Genomic DNA, 13,128 nt, shown 5'->3' on the forward strand with positions numbered 1-13,128 from the left:
TCCTTGTGCTTTGCGCCACCTGCGCTTAACCCGCTGTGCTCCTGCCCGACTCCCTCCTCCTTTCTTAAATGTGGCCACAAGGAAACATCAAGTCCTACCTGTGGACCAGTGGGCAGTGTTGTTTGTCACAGGCAATACCCGCTGCCACGGGCTGGGCTCTGTGCTGTGAAAGGCCTTGGGTGGATTGAGGACGTTTGGATCTATATTTGTTTCTTTAAAATGCAAATACAGGTGGGACTCTGATTTGGCCCATGATGGGTCCATCTGTGGCCCCTGAGGGGAGGCTCCCAGCTAAGTTGAGCCAGCTGGCCTCAGGACCTCCCCCCCCCCACCAAAAAAAAAAAAAACTAACCCCCCAGGAAGGGGGCTCGGGCCCTGCTCAGGAGTTCTTAGAAAGAGTCCCTCTTGATCCAGGTGGCTCAGGGCTGGTGTCCCAGGCCTCCCCCCAGCCCCCAAACGAGACCCACTTGTTCCTAAGACCCTGGGCCGTGTGGGCCGCACAGGGTGCTGCGTGGCTCGTGGGGCCTGAGCCCAGGAATGCCAGGAGCCAGTCTGGGGAGCAGGGGGCCGGCCCCACAGCCTCTGGGCCTGGGAGTGGGGAAGGGCTCTCCAGGGACACCTGGGAGCAGGGGTGGAGGCTGAGTCAGTGAAAGTGGGCCACTTAGGAATAGGCACCCCGAGGGCACCTTGTTGTTGGTATCTTCTAATTCTGCTTTTAAAAACCCCTTCTGTTTCATTTGGTTTAAATCCCCCCTGCTTAACACTGCATTCTATTTACATAACCGCTGTATTCTATTTACATAACCACTGCGGTCTATTTACATAAATCACTTTTACATTTACATAAAGCACCACCTTCCCTCCAGGGCATTGGTGGTGTAGTGGTAGAATTCTCACCTGCTCCACCCCCTCTCCTTGTCACACCCTGATCCTCTCCTTGTCACACCCTGATTTTCACCAGTCACTTTTCTCTCCACCCTCTCTGCATCACATCCTGTTCACACCCTACTTGGGAAGTATATATAAAGACAACATTGTTTGTTTTAGTTAGTTGTTAGTCTAGCTTGGTATAGATTGTGCTGCGTCCTGCATGAATAAAGAGATACTGCCTACAGCTCAACCATGAGTCCCTGGTCGTCTGTTACCCGCCCGTGAAGCCAGCCCGTCGAAAACAACACCTTGTGAACCGAGTCACCCCGGCTTTGGTTCCTGTCTCCCAGGTGATGGATGAGTGGGGAGCCAGGCCCGGGCCTGCCCAGGTGGGAGCTCTCACAGGGAGCCCACAGCATCGGGCCTTCAGAGAGCCCAGCCTCCCGTGAGCGGGTCCTGGGGACACACCCACAGCCCCAAGCTGCCTGCCATCCACCTGGGCCCCGAGGGGCTGTGCTTGTTGAGAGGACCCTGTCCACAGGCCAGGCCACCTCAGGGCCCCTCACACTGCTCTGATGGCCTGAAAAACTGGGTGACTAGAACCGAAAGCCCAGGCTGGTAGTGTTTCCTCAGGTGTGTGTGTGTGGGGGGAGATGGTTATTCCATCTTCCTGAAGGCTTCAGCTTCACACAAGACCTCAACTATTCCCACAGATGAACTTGAAGATATGTGAACTTACGCCGAAGAAAAAAGCCTCAAAGGAAACACAACGAGAAGAAACTGCCCCAGAGAGGCAGACTCACAGAGAGGGTGGGCCCCAGGATTAACTAGGACTAGATTGGCAGGAATGCTCAGACTGCATACGCTGGAGGACACAGTCTAAAAGTCTAAACACACAGATGAAGAAGGCGGTGTGGAGGTGACTACCCGTCAGCTATCAGAACCAAGCAGACACTCTGTGGATACATGGCTGGGATCTAAAGACTGGTTTGGATGGACTTGATAGCGGGTCCAGCAGTCGAGGAAAACGTGAATGGGCTGGAAAAACGAGCCCGGCGTTCACATCCAGAGGAGAGAGGAGAGAGGGGGTGGGGCAAAAGATGAGGCCCAGAGACGCGGAGTCTGCCCGGTAAACGTGCCGGCAGAGGAGGGTGAGCTGAAGTGAATGTCCAGCAAAGATGACTAAGACATCAGACTCCTAGGCACACTCCCGACAGACTCCCAGCCCCACCATCCGACGGCCTCTCCTTTCACCTGCTCTGTTCCTACTCTGTGGTTCCTGGTTTTTGTTTTTAACTTAATGCCCTTTCTTTCTTTCTTTCTTTCTTTCTTTCTTTCTTTCTTTCTTTCTTTCTTTCTTTCTCTTTTCTCTCTTTCTTTCTCTCTCTCTCTTTCTTTCATTCTTTTTCCTCTTTTGTTGCCCTTGTTGTTTTATTGTTGTAGTTATTGTTATTGATGTCATCATTGTTGGCTAGGACAGAGAGAAATGGAGAGAGGAGGGGGAGACAGAGAGGGGGAGAGAAAGACAGACACCTGCAGACCTGCTTCACCGCCTGGGAAGCGACTCCCCTGCGGGTGGGGAGCTGGGGTCGTCCTTGCGTTTCCCGCCGTGGGCACTTAACCCGCTGCGCTACCGCCCAGCCCCCGTGGTTCCTGTTCATGAGACATCTTGTCCTGCTGTTGGGAATCATTCAGACGGATGCAAGAGCCCTGGCTACAGAGTGAGAGACCCGGCAGGTAAACACCAGGCACCTCTCAGCCGACGCCAACACTAAGCTTGAAGGGAGCCTGACAGAGGCTCGGAGAGGAGGCCACAGCTCACCTCCACCCGCTCGCAGGCAGCTGTGCACACGTAGTCCCGCTTCATCGCTCGGGAAGCTTTCCCTCTACAGGTGGGGACCAGGGGCTTGAACCCGGGTCCTTAGGCACTGCGCTGTGTGTGATTGACTAGGTGCGCCATCGCCCGGCTCCCTGGCCTACGTTTTAATTTTCTGTTTTTGTGTGGAAGACAGGGAGCACTGCTTCACCATGCATGGAGATGCACCCCGCTCCACCCCGCTGTTCTCATTAGTGGAGGTTCCAGCTGACTGAGAGGAAGGACATTAAAGGCGTCCGGAGCGGAAGAAGTGAGGTGGCTTTCGCCCACACGCGGTGCACACCAAGGATCAGCAGCAGAGCAGTGGCATCTGCCGGCACCGACCACAGCTCGGTCACAGCGAACAGACAGGAGTCACACGCGTATGAACATCAGCAGCAGAGCAGTGGCATCTGCCGGCACCGACCACAGCTCGGTCACAGCAAACAGACGGGAGTCACACGCGTATGAACTAGTAAGTCATGAAAGGTGCTGGTTCAGGGTCCAGAGAAACAGTTCCACGAGCGACATCATCAGAGAAGATAGTAAAATCTCCAGGACTGTATTTAACAAGCAATACGCAAGGTCTGTACACTGAAAATTGGAAAACACCACTGAGTGAGGCTGAAGCAGATGGGAGGAGCAGCGAAGGTTGTACTATGTTCATGGATCGGAGCTTAATGTTACAATGTCACCCCCCCCCCCACCCAAGCAGGTCTGCGTAGTCAAACCGCCCCTGTCAGAGTCACAGCTGCTTCGTTTTGTTTTTTCCTGGATACTCACAAACTGACTCTACGGTTCAGATGAAAGTTGATAGGCCTACACCGGGCCAGACTATTTGAGAAAGAAAACTGGGAAGACTGAGCACTGTACAATTTCAAGACTTACTCTGACGCGATGATGGTCAGCAACGCAGGCGTAGGACCTGATGGTCAGCAACGCAGGCGTAGGACCGGGCACAGAGACCAAGAGAGCAGAATTCAGAATCAAACAATAAGCCGAAGCTGTCACGCTCAGGTGTTTTTTTAATGATTATTATTTTATTAAAGTGCTACGCTGATGCGCCGGGGCAAGATGAACTCCATGACGTACGGTGTCTGGGCACTTGGGCGTCCAGAAGCAAATACGCAGCAAGAAAGGCCAAGAACTTAGGCTTTTTCACACGCCACTCTCAGCAAATGAACTCAAACCACAGAGCCAAATATAAGAGCTCAGTCTGTCTAACGTGTGAAAGGGGGAAATTGGAGCACATCTCATGACCTTGGGGTAGGCAAAGAGGTCTCAGATGTAACATCAAAAGCCTGCACCATACAAGAAAAGAGAGATTGGACTTCATTAAAACCTTTGTGTTTTAAAAGGCATGATTAGAAAAATGGAAAGACGGCCCCAGAATGGGAGACAATATTTGCAAGTCATAAAATCTGATAAAGGGCTTGTTTCGAGAACACATAAACAACTCTTACAAGACAACAATAGGACTACTTAGTTAGAAAATGGGCAGAGAGTTGAATAAACATTTTACCAAAGAAGACTATGAATGTCTAATAAGCACATGAAAAGTTGTCCAAGATCATTACTGATTGGGGAAATGCAAATCAAAGACACAATGAGATACCATTACACACTCACTATGGTGGCCACAAAGCAGGACAGCCACTCCGGGTGTTCGCAGGGACGTGAAGAAAGTGGGACCTTTATGTATTACTGGTGGGAAAGCAGAATGGCTCAGAGCCTTTGCAAAACAGCTTTGGCGTCTTTCAGAAAGTTCAACAGAAACTTATCAGAAGAACCATCAACTCCCCTCTTAGGAATCTAACCCAGAGAAATGAGAACACATGTCCACACAAAGAGACGCAGATAAAAGTTCACAGAGACATTATTCATGATAGTCCAAAACTGGAAACAGGCCAAATGCCCATCAGCTGGAGAAGGATAAACAAAATGCGGGCCCATCCGCACAATAGAACGCTCTTCAGGACGAGAAAGGAAAGAAACACACGGGTCGCACCGATGCGCCACAAGGACTTTACACGATGTGAAAAAAAACAAAACCAACTGAAATGGGGGCCGCCTGTTTTCTGATTCCATTTATGAAACATCCAGAACAGGCAAATTAATTCTCCACTCACAGCAACAGAAAGAGACAGAAAGCAGAGCTGGTGGGACGAGAGAGAGAGAGAGAGAGAGAGAGAGAGAGAGAGAAATGCAACCGAGGGATGTTTTGCAAGTGTTGAAAATATTCTCACACTGAGTTTGGGTCACGTCTGCACACTCAGCCAGAACTAAGGAGAGTCTGCTGTGCGCTTTCTATTGTATGAGCCTCACTGGCTTGTAAATGGCACCTCAGAAAAGATTCTCTTTTAGAAAAAGATAAACAAGGGCCCATGGAGCAGTAAAAACAGACTTGAAAGGAAAAGACTACTTGAGACTTGAGATGAAGAGGGGCCCTGCCGCGCTGAGGCTCTGGCCCCAGCAGAGAGCGTAGACAACGTTGGATATTGCATGTACTCAGCTACTTAAGCTGCAAACGCAAAGCAAAAATGGACAGAGACACAAGAAAACTAGAAAAACTACACAGGACTCGGGGTCTTCACACTGGGTAGATCAGGTAGGAAAAAGAAAAACATATTCTGAGGATCTATAGGACGCAGAGAGAAAGATAATCCAGAAGCTTGTTCTAACTGGCAGAAATAGAGCCTAGAGGCACCCGGACACTTCAGCAAGGGCCGCTCCTCCGTGTCTGGACTCCTCGCAGCTACTCAGGCCCTTCCATCACAAGGCACCGAGGCTGGGAGACAGCACAGGGGTCCTGCAGAGACCACCATGCCTGACACTCGAAGGTCCCACTGCAACCTCCCACACTACCACCAACCAGAGCGCCACTCAGCTCTCTCTCTCTCTTCTTCCATATCTATCTCATTAAAGAATACCCCTGCCAGGAGTCGGGCGGTAGCGCAGCGGGTTAAGCGCAGGTGGCGCAAAGCACAAGGACCGGCGTAAGGATCCCGGTTCGAGCCCCCGGATCCCCACCTGCAGGGGAGTCGCTTCCCAGGCGGTGAAGCAGGTCTGCAGGTGTCTGTCTTTCTCTCCCCCTCTCTGTCTTTCCCTCTTCTCTCCATTTCTTTCTATCCTATGCAACAATGGCGACATCAATAACAACAACAATAATAACCACAACAAGAAAACAAGGACAAAAAAAGAGAATAAATAAATGAATAAATTTAAAACAAATAAATAATACTCTTGCCCCCAGAAAAAAGGTGATTTGCATACACACACATGTCGTCTGGCGGTCCTTACAGCACTCAGAGAAGACACACAGTTCATCATACGATATGAACACCATGACACTGATTGTTCTCTTGAGCTTTTGGGGAAGGGTGGCAAGGACAGGAGTCTGACCCTGCCCAGCACAGACACCACCCTGAGGTGGGGGTGCTCCCAGGTGGGGGCATGCCAGCCCGCAAGGAGGTGCATTTGGCCTTTCTGAGTAGCTGGGTCTGTGCATGTGGGACTTGTGAGTCCAGGGGACCAGACAGGTGTGAGTCTGAACCTTCCTTCCTTCCGTCCTTCCTTCCTTTATTTCCATCTTTCTTTCTTCCCCCTTCTCTCTCTCTTTCTTTTTGCTTCCAAGGTTATTGCTGGGACTCAATGCCTGCACTCCAAATCCAATGCTCCTGGAGGCCATTTTTCCCATTTTGTTGTCCTTGTTATTGTTGTTACTGTTACCGTTGCTGTTGTTGTTGGATAGGGTATGTGTCTTTTGAGCACAAAGACACATTTGCAGAAATTGACTCCGTATAAGAGTATTAAAACACCCCCCAGTGCTTCGAGGGCTGGTTAGCAGTGACACTGGGAAGCCCTGTCAGTGGTCACCCTGCCACCAAGCTCCTGGGGGTCGGCATACGGGCCAGACACACGAAGCTCGAGGAGTGCAGTCTGCGTGGTCTTTGGAGGAAAACTGGAGAGCCTAAGATGTCAACCTCCCAAGTCTGGATGTCACAGAGCCCACAGTCATCCAACCTCATAAGTTAGAAAAAGAACAAACTCTCTGTGAAGGCCAAAAGACCTTGCACAGAAAGATGAAAACTGAAACTGGAAGAAAAGTAATCTCCATTCTCAGTGGCACACGGAGGACTGTCGGTGCTGATATTCAGTGATGATACGAATGAACCTGTTCAGGTGGGGGAACACGCACACGCACACACACACACACACACACACGCACACACACGCACACACGTGCGCGCACACACACACACACACACACGCACGCGCAGGACCAGGCTCTGGGGAGCACCCCAGCAGCACCCCCCCTCAAGGGCAGAGCCTGGGGTGGCGAGTCCCACCCTGCACCTGCTTCTGTCTGACAGCCCCCCGGGCTGCAGCCTGGTCCCCTCTGCTCCGCGCAGGCGAGACCCTGGAAGTCACCAGTATTAGAAAGTTTAAAACTCAGGTGAAATATCCAAGTTTCTAGAAGACTTTGCCAAAGCTGATGGCAGCGGAAGCAGGTAGCCGGCCAGTTCTGAGGCTCCTGAAGCCAACGCCTGAGAATAGCATCTTGCCCACCAAGAGCCCTGGAGGGCACCCTGGAGTGCCCTGCACACTCCTGGAGGGCAACCCGTCCCTGTACGGAATGTTCTAGAAATAGGGAAAGAGGGGCTGCTCCTGGACTCCTGTGAGGCTGACAGAACTGAGGATGGCACAGGAGAGAAGATCAGAGCTTTGTGGGAAGCTCACACACCCGTCCCCAGGAGCCAGCAGCCTCCCACAGTGCTCACGGTGAAAGGTGGATGGGGGCGGGTAGGGGCAGGCCAGATGCCCCGTAAATAGCTGGGTGAAGGCAGGAACCAGGGGTGCCAGAGGTCTGAGCCCAGCGCGGACAGAGTGGGGCTGAAGGCCAAGGCTGAGGCGTAATGAGAGTTCCCAGGCTGAGTGCGGGGCTGTCTGGACTCCATCTGTGGGCTGGGGAGGAGGAGGTCCTCCGGGACTGGGGGGCAGGCCTGCCTGGTGAGGGACTATGTGGTCAGCCCACCCAGGCGGTGGGGACGGGGCTCAGGTGGTGGGGGCCTCTTCACACCCATGGCCTGGACACGGGGCCTGGTACCAGGGCTTTTTGAGCCCTGGATTTTTGGCCCTGGTACTGGCTGCTGCTGTCAACACAGGTGGTTGAGCTGAGCTTGCAGAATCAACAGGAACCAGCTGCTGGGGCCGAGGGACGGGTCTGGGGCTGAGCTATGATACACAGGGGCCGGGGGTCAGTTTCCCGAGAAGCTGGCGGGTGGGCCCCAGAAACCCAGCGGGGGTGGGAAGAACCAGGTTCTCAGGACCCCTGTCCAAGGCCCGGGACCCCACCCCAGCACAGAGCCCATGCCTCACAAGCACCCCTCCCCCTCCCCTCCAACTCGCCCCTTTGTGTGGGACCCAGCTCCCCCTCTCTGGCTCCTCCCTTCCTCCCCACCCCTGGGGCCTGTGCCCCACAAGTGGCCAAACCTTTCTGGCCTTAGTTTCCCCACCTGCGAGTGGAGTAATTCCCCATATGTGACTTAGAATAATTCAGGATACACAGAAATTTCTCAGTATTAGCTTTGTGGGTTTTTTTTTTTTTTTTTTGCTGTTGTCGGTTTGTTCTTTTCTCTTTTCTGTTTGATTCCAATAGAGACAGAGAGGCAAAGAGGTGGAGAGAGTAGAACTGACCACAGCCTGGTTCTTTCCTTCAGTGCGGGAGGGACTGGGCAGCCCACGTGTTAGCCATCATCATGCCTACTTCTAATACTGGTGACTTCCAGGGCCTCACCTGCGCGGAGCAGAGGGGACCAGGCTGCAGCCCGGGGGGCTGTCAGACAGAAGCAGGTGCAGGGTGGGACTCGCCACCCCAGGCTCTGCCCTCAAGGGGGGTTGCTGCTGGGGTGCCTCCAGAGCCTGGTCCTGCGCGTGCGTGTGTGTGTGTGCGTGCGCGTGTGCGTGTGTGTGTGTACGTGCGTGCGTGCGTGCGTGTGTGTGTGTGTGTGTGTGCGCGCGCGTGTGTGTGGTCCCTGCCTGAACTGAGCCCAGCGGGTGGCTGGGGAGGCCTTGGGGCTGGGGTGGCTTGAGGAGAGATGCCAGGCCTGTCACAGCCCCAGGGGCCTCTGATTCTGCACCCCCAGGGACTTCCTACCCCCACTTCCTGCCTCAGCGGGGGATCAGGTCCCTGGGCTGCAGATGGCTGACAGTGAGTGGGAGGCCCTCGACCTCTCTGCCATCTGGACCCCCAGCCCTCTCCCATCGGTCAGCGGCAGGGAGGGGCAGCCTGACGTCATCGGCCCTCGGTGGCCTCTGGGTCCTGGAGGGCTGGGGGACCCAGGCCTGTCTCCTGTGTGGAGCCTAGTGGATGGACTCTTCTGGAGTCCTTGCACCGCAGGGGCCCCTCTCCTGTGTCGAGGCCACCCAGCAGGGACGTGGGGGCTGGCCCCCACGATGTTCCCAAACCTTGCTCCCAGGGATCAGGGACTCTGGAAGATGTGCCTCTTTGTCTAGCTCTGAAGAGATGTGGAAACACAGAGTCCCCAAGGCCAGGTGGCCCCTTACAGCCCCCCAGACTGACCTTGGCTGACCCAGCACTGCGGCTTCTCCTCAGACCCCAGAGGCTGTGGGGAGACGTACCCCAGCCTGGGAGGGGACCTGCTTCAGGGAACCCCATCACAGCCACCCCAAAGGACACGGGGACCCAAGGCTGGACCAAGGGGCTAGGTTCTCCTGAGAAGCACAGGGAGAGCAGGGGACAGAGGAGAGAGAGAGAGTTCTGCAAGGTGACAGGGTGTGGGGCAGGGGGGAGGTGCTGGGTCCCAGCCAGGGTCCCGGCCAACATGGGGGCCACTTTCCAGAAGCTGCTCTCACTGGGCTGGACCAGGAGGCAGGAGGGGCCAAGGGTAACCTGTCTGCCTCAGTTTCCCACAATGCCTAACAGTACCTGCCCTACACTCTCAGTGTCTGCGGTCCACACTGACCCTCCCTGTGCCCGTGGCCTGCTCAGCCTGCCCTGCCCTTGGGGGGTCCCACCCCAGGCTGCTGCCACAGGCCAACCTTACGTGAGCCCCCCCCCCGAACACCAGAACGCGGGTCCTCCCCCACCTTTGTACCACTGACGGTTTCTTGTCCCCCATCCCTCACTGAGAGGCAGAAGGGGGGATGCTGTCCCTGTCCCCTTGTCCCCCCAGCCTCCTGCCCAGCTGTGCCCGGGTAGCACTGGGTCAGAGCCCGGTGCCCAGTGTCACCAGGGAGACGGCGCCACGGACATACTCTCAGCCCAACTGAAATCTCTCTATTTTTAGCCACGTGGGGACTTTCAGATAAAGTTACCCAGCCGGGCAAGGGGGTGGCCCGCCCCAAACCGCAGACTTTAAAGGGGTGGACAGCTCTGTCCCTGCATCCCAGAGCCACTGGCCCCAAGAGGCCTGGGAGAGGCCGGTGTGGAGGGCTGACATCTGGGCCCTGAGCCCAAGGGGTTGGCCCCAGCAGTAGGCTGGAAGAGGGGCTCCACCTGCCCCTCCCAGGACATTCCCCACACCCCCCACCTTGCTGAGGCCCCGAGGACTCCTGCTTCTCAGCCCCATACTGTGTCACCATTAGCATCTCTGATGCCCACGGAGGGCCCAGGCCCCCAGGCCACTGCAGACGTCAAGTCCCAGCCTGTGAAACCCTGGCATTCCCCGGCCCAGAAGGAGGGGAGGCGTGATCCCCCAGAGGAGACTTGGCAGGCAGCCCCGCCGGGAAGATAGCCTCGCACCTACCTTGTCCTCCACGCGGCCCAGCCGGGCTCCGATGGTGTTACTGCCGCGGTCCTTGCTCTTCTCTGTGGGCAGAGCACAGGGTCAGGGGCACAGGCACAGGGGACAGGCAGCCCTGACTCATCTAGGGGTGACGGGGGGCCATGGTAGAGCCCCAAAGGCCGGAGCTCTGAGAACAGCCCTGGGAAGACTTGGCGGTCCAGAGCTTCCCTGGGGGCCGGGGGTGGGCAGGCTCCTGGGAGGGTCTGGGATGGGCTCAGTCCTGTGCTCAGCCACCCCTGCTGGGTACCTCTGTGTGGAGGACAGGGCCCGGGAACCATGTGCTGTAGAGACAGTGACATTTAGTCCCCAGGGAGTCTGGCACTGAGAGAGAGAGAGAGTGCTCGCTCCCAGGGGAAAGCCCGGCTTTGTGGCCCGGGCTGACCACAGACCCAGGCCAAGGGTACAGCAGAGAGCCCCCAAACTTGAGGGCATCTATCTGCTGCCATCAAGGGCTTCCCAGTCCTAGCCAAGGCAGGACCCCCCAACCCTGCCCTCGGGGCCCCGACCAGGACCCGTGTCCAGTGGCCATTGAGAGGGACCCACATGGGCTCTGCACCAAACTGGACCTTCTGAGGCGCCCCAGAGGCCCCGTGGCTGGGATGGGCCTCATGCTGTCCTCCGGAGACCCTGAGAGGGCCATAAGTGGGGGCACGGGTGGAGGGCCCCCGTGGACACGTACCTGAGACGGGGATGAAGAACGAAGGCTTCCCAATGGACTGGTCCAGCCTGGGAGGGGACAGGCACTGCTCAGCCCCCACCTGGCACCTGGCTCGGTGGGTCGACAGCAACCCCCCACCCTGCACACTGCCCAGCACCCCCCAATCTCCAAGCCTGTGCTCCCTGCAGGGGTGGCAGAGCACAGGGACGGGGCAGGGGCCTGCCCTCCTCTGCCTTCCTGAAGGACGTGGACCGGTGGGCTGGTGCGGGCCATGAGAGCAGGGGCCCCTGGGAGTCACCTCAGAGGCGGCTGGTGCCCCTCCAGGGGGCTGGTGCCCAGCTGGCGGGCTCGAGTCCCTGGTGTGGGGGTCAGTGGCCGTGAGCTCCCTAGCCCCCGGGGACCAGGACTCAGCTCTGCAGGCTGCACAACACCCCTGAGCAGACTCACAGGTGGGTGAGGCGGCGGGGCAGGGCTCACGCGCTGGGGGCCCCACACCCACCTGCGCTGCAGTTCTTTGATGCGAACCATGAGGTTGAGGTGACCCTGTGAGTACTGCTCAATCACGTCCCGCACGTCGTAGGGCTTCCGGGCTTGCTGTGTACAGACAGACGCACGTGTCACCCCACGGGCAGGAGAGGGTGTCCCGGGAGCCAGCCGGTGGGGACCCCCGGGGGTCCTGGAGGCCAGAAGGGGCTGCACTGGTGGTTGTCGCTGAGGCCCGCCCCTCAGGCCTTCCTCAGTGTGCAGGGATGGAGAGGGGGCCTGCACCCAGCCTCTCTCGGACCCAGGACCCTCTGCTGCATAGGCCACCTGAGGGCTGTCACAGCTCGGCCGTGACAGTAGGCTGGGGTGGGCCCTGGGTGGCCAGTGGCACCAGCCCCCCCCAGGCTTGTCTGAGTGGACAAGCTGTGGGGTCTGGTCAGTGCTGGGTGGCCCCTGTGTGTCAGGTGGATGGCCCTCAGCTCCACCAGCCTTGGTGACCTCAGATGAGCCCACAGAGAGGGCCATGTCTGGACTGACCCACTGGACACGGGGTTCAAGGCGGGCTGGGGCCCAAGAGGCTCTGGCTCCTGGGACACTTATCGGCCCATCACAAGGGCCGAGGGTGCCCTGGGGCCAGGCAGAGGTAGGGTGCGGGCAGATGGGTGGGCTGCGGGGACAGGGAGACCTCACGCCAGGATCCCCCAGGGTGGGCAGGGAGTCTGGGGGTGGTCCTGGCCGTGCTCTGAAGCCTCTAACTCAGAGCTCTGTTGGGCAGGGAGGCAGGGGTACCTCTGGGCACAGGCCACCCAGGGGTCCCATGAGGACAGCCAGGGAGCAGGTGAGGGTTCCCTGCTATGCACAGCACCCAGTTGTCTGAGGCAGGATGGGGGGCCCAGTCCAGAAGGGACACCCCAGGGCTGGTGTGGTCCTGCCAGGCTGACAGTGACAGAGCCCACCCCCCCCCCAAGACCCAGGACACCTGCCTGCCAAGGACACTCTGGCGCTGAGAGGAAGCTGCCCATTCTTGTCACCCCAGGTTCTGTATGCTCTGTTGTGTGGCAGTCCCAGACAGCCAGGCCTCCACCCACCCAGGCCCATGTCCTCATATGGCCATGGGCAGGGGCTCTTGGCTCTGGGTCCCAGTGGCCTGGCTTCTCTGGGGACTACAAGAGCCTGAAGTGGGAGACCCACCCCACCCCCAAGAGATGCCCCAGCCATCTTTGGAGATCATCAAGGAGACCCCCCTCTTTCCAGAAGGGAGACCATTGAGCAGTCTTCCCTTCTCCTGACACAGCCAGGGAGTGTGAAGAGAGACCCCCCCACACCCTCTGGGGAGCATGCATGAGCCCCAGGCTGCCCCTGGAGTAGTGTGGGAGGGCCGTGCTGTGCGTCCCCGACCACCAGGCCTCCAGACCTGTGTCCTCCAGGGCCCGCTGCCCAGGGCGGGGCTCGGG

General features: G+C 57.2%; 1 protein-coding gene across 5 annotated transcripts in view; it reads right to left on the reverse strand.

Moving 5' to 3' along the window:
- The window catches only part of KCNQ1 (potassium voltage-gated channel subfamily Q member 1), a 220,545-nt gene that overhangs the window by 38,813 nt on the left and 168,604 nt on the right, over positions 1-13,128 (reverse strand). For all 5 annotated transcript variants that reach the window (XM_060177273.1, XM_060177270.1, XM_060177269.1 and 2 more), the window contains 3 exons: positions 11,691-11,785; positions 11,213-11,259; positions 10,495-10,556 (listed from right to left, as the gene is read on the reverse strand). In XM_060177273.1, the coding sequence (XP_060033256.1) occupies positions 10,495-10,556; positions 11,213-11,259; positions 11,691-11,785 (204 nt within the window). The remainder of the gene's footprint in view (positions 1-10,494; positions 10,557-11,212; positions 11,260-11,690; positions 11,786-13,128) is intronic.

Source organism: Erinaceus europaeus, chromosome 17, assembly GCF_950295315.1.
Source record: "Erinaceus europaeus chromosome 17, mEriEur2.1, whole genome shotgun sequence".
In the NCBI taxonomy this organism is placed as follows: Eukaryota; Metazoa; Chordata; class Mammalia; order Eulipotyphla; family Erinaceidae; genus Erinaceus; species Erinaceus europaeus.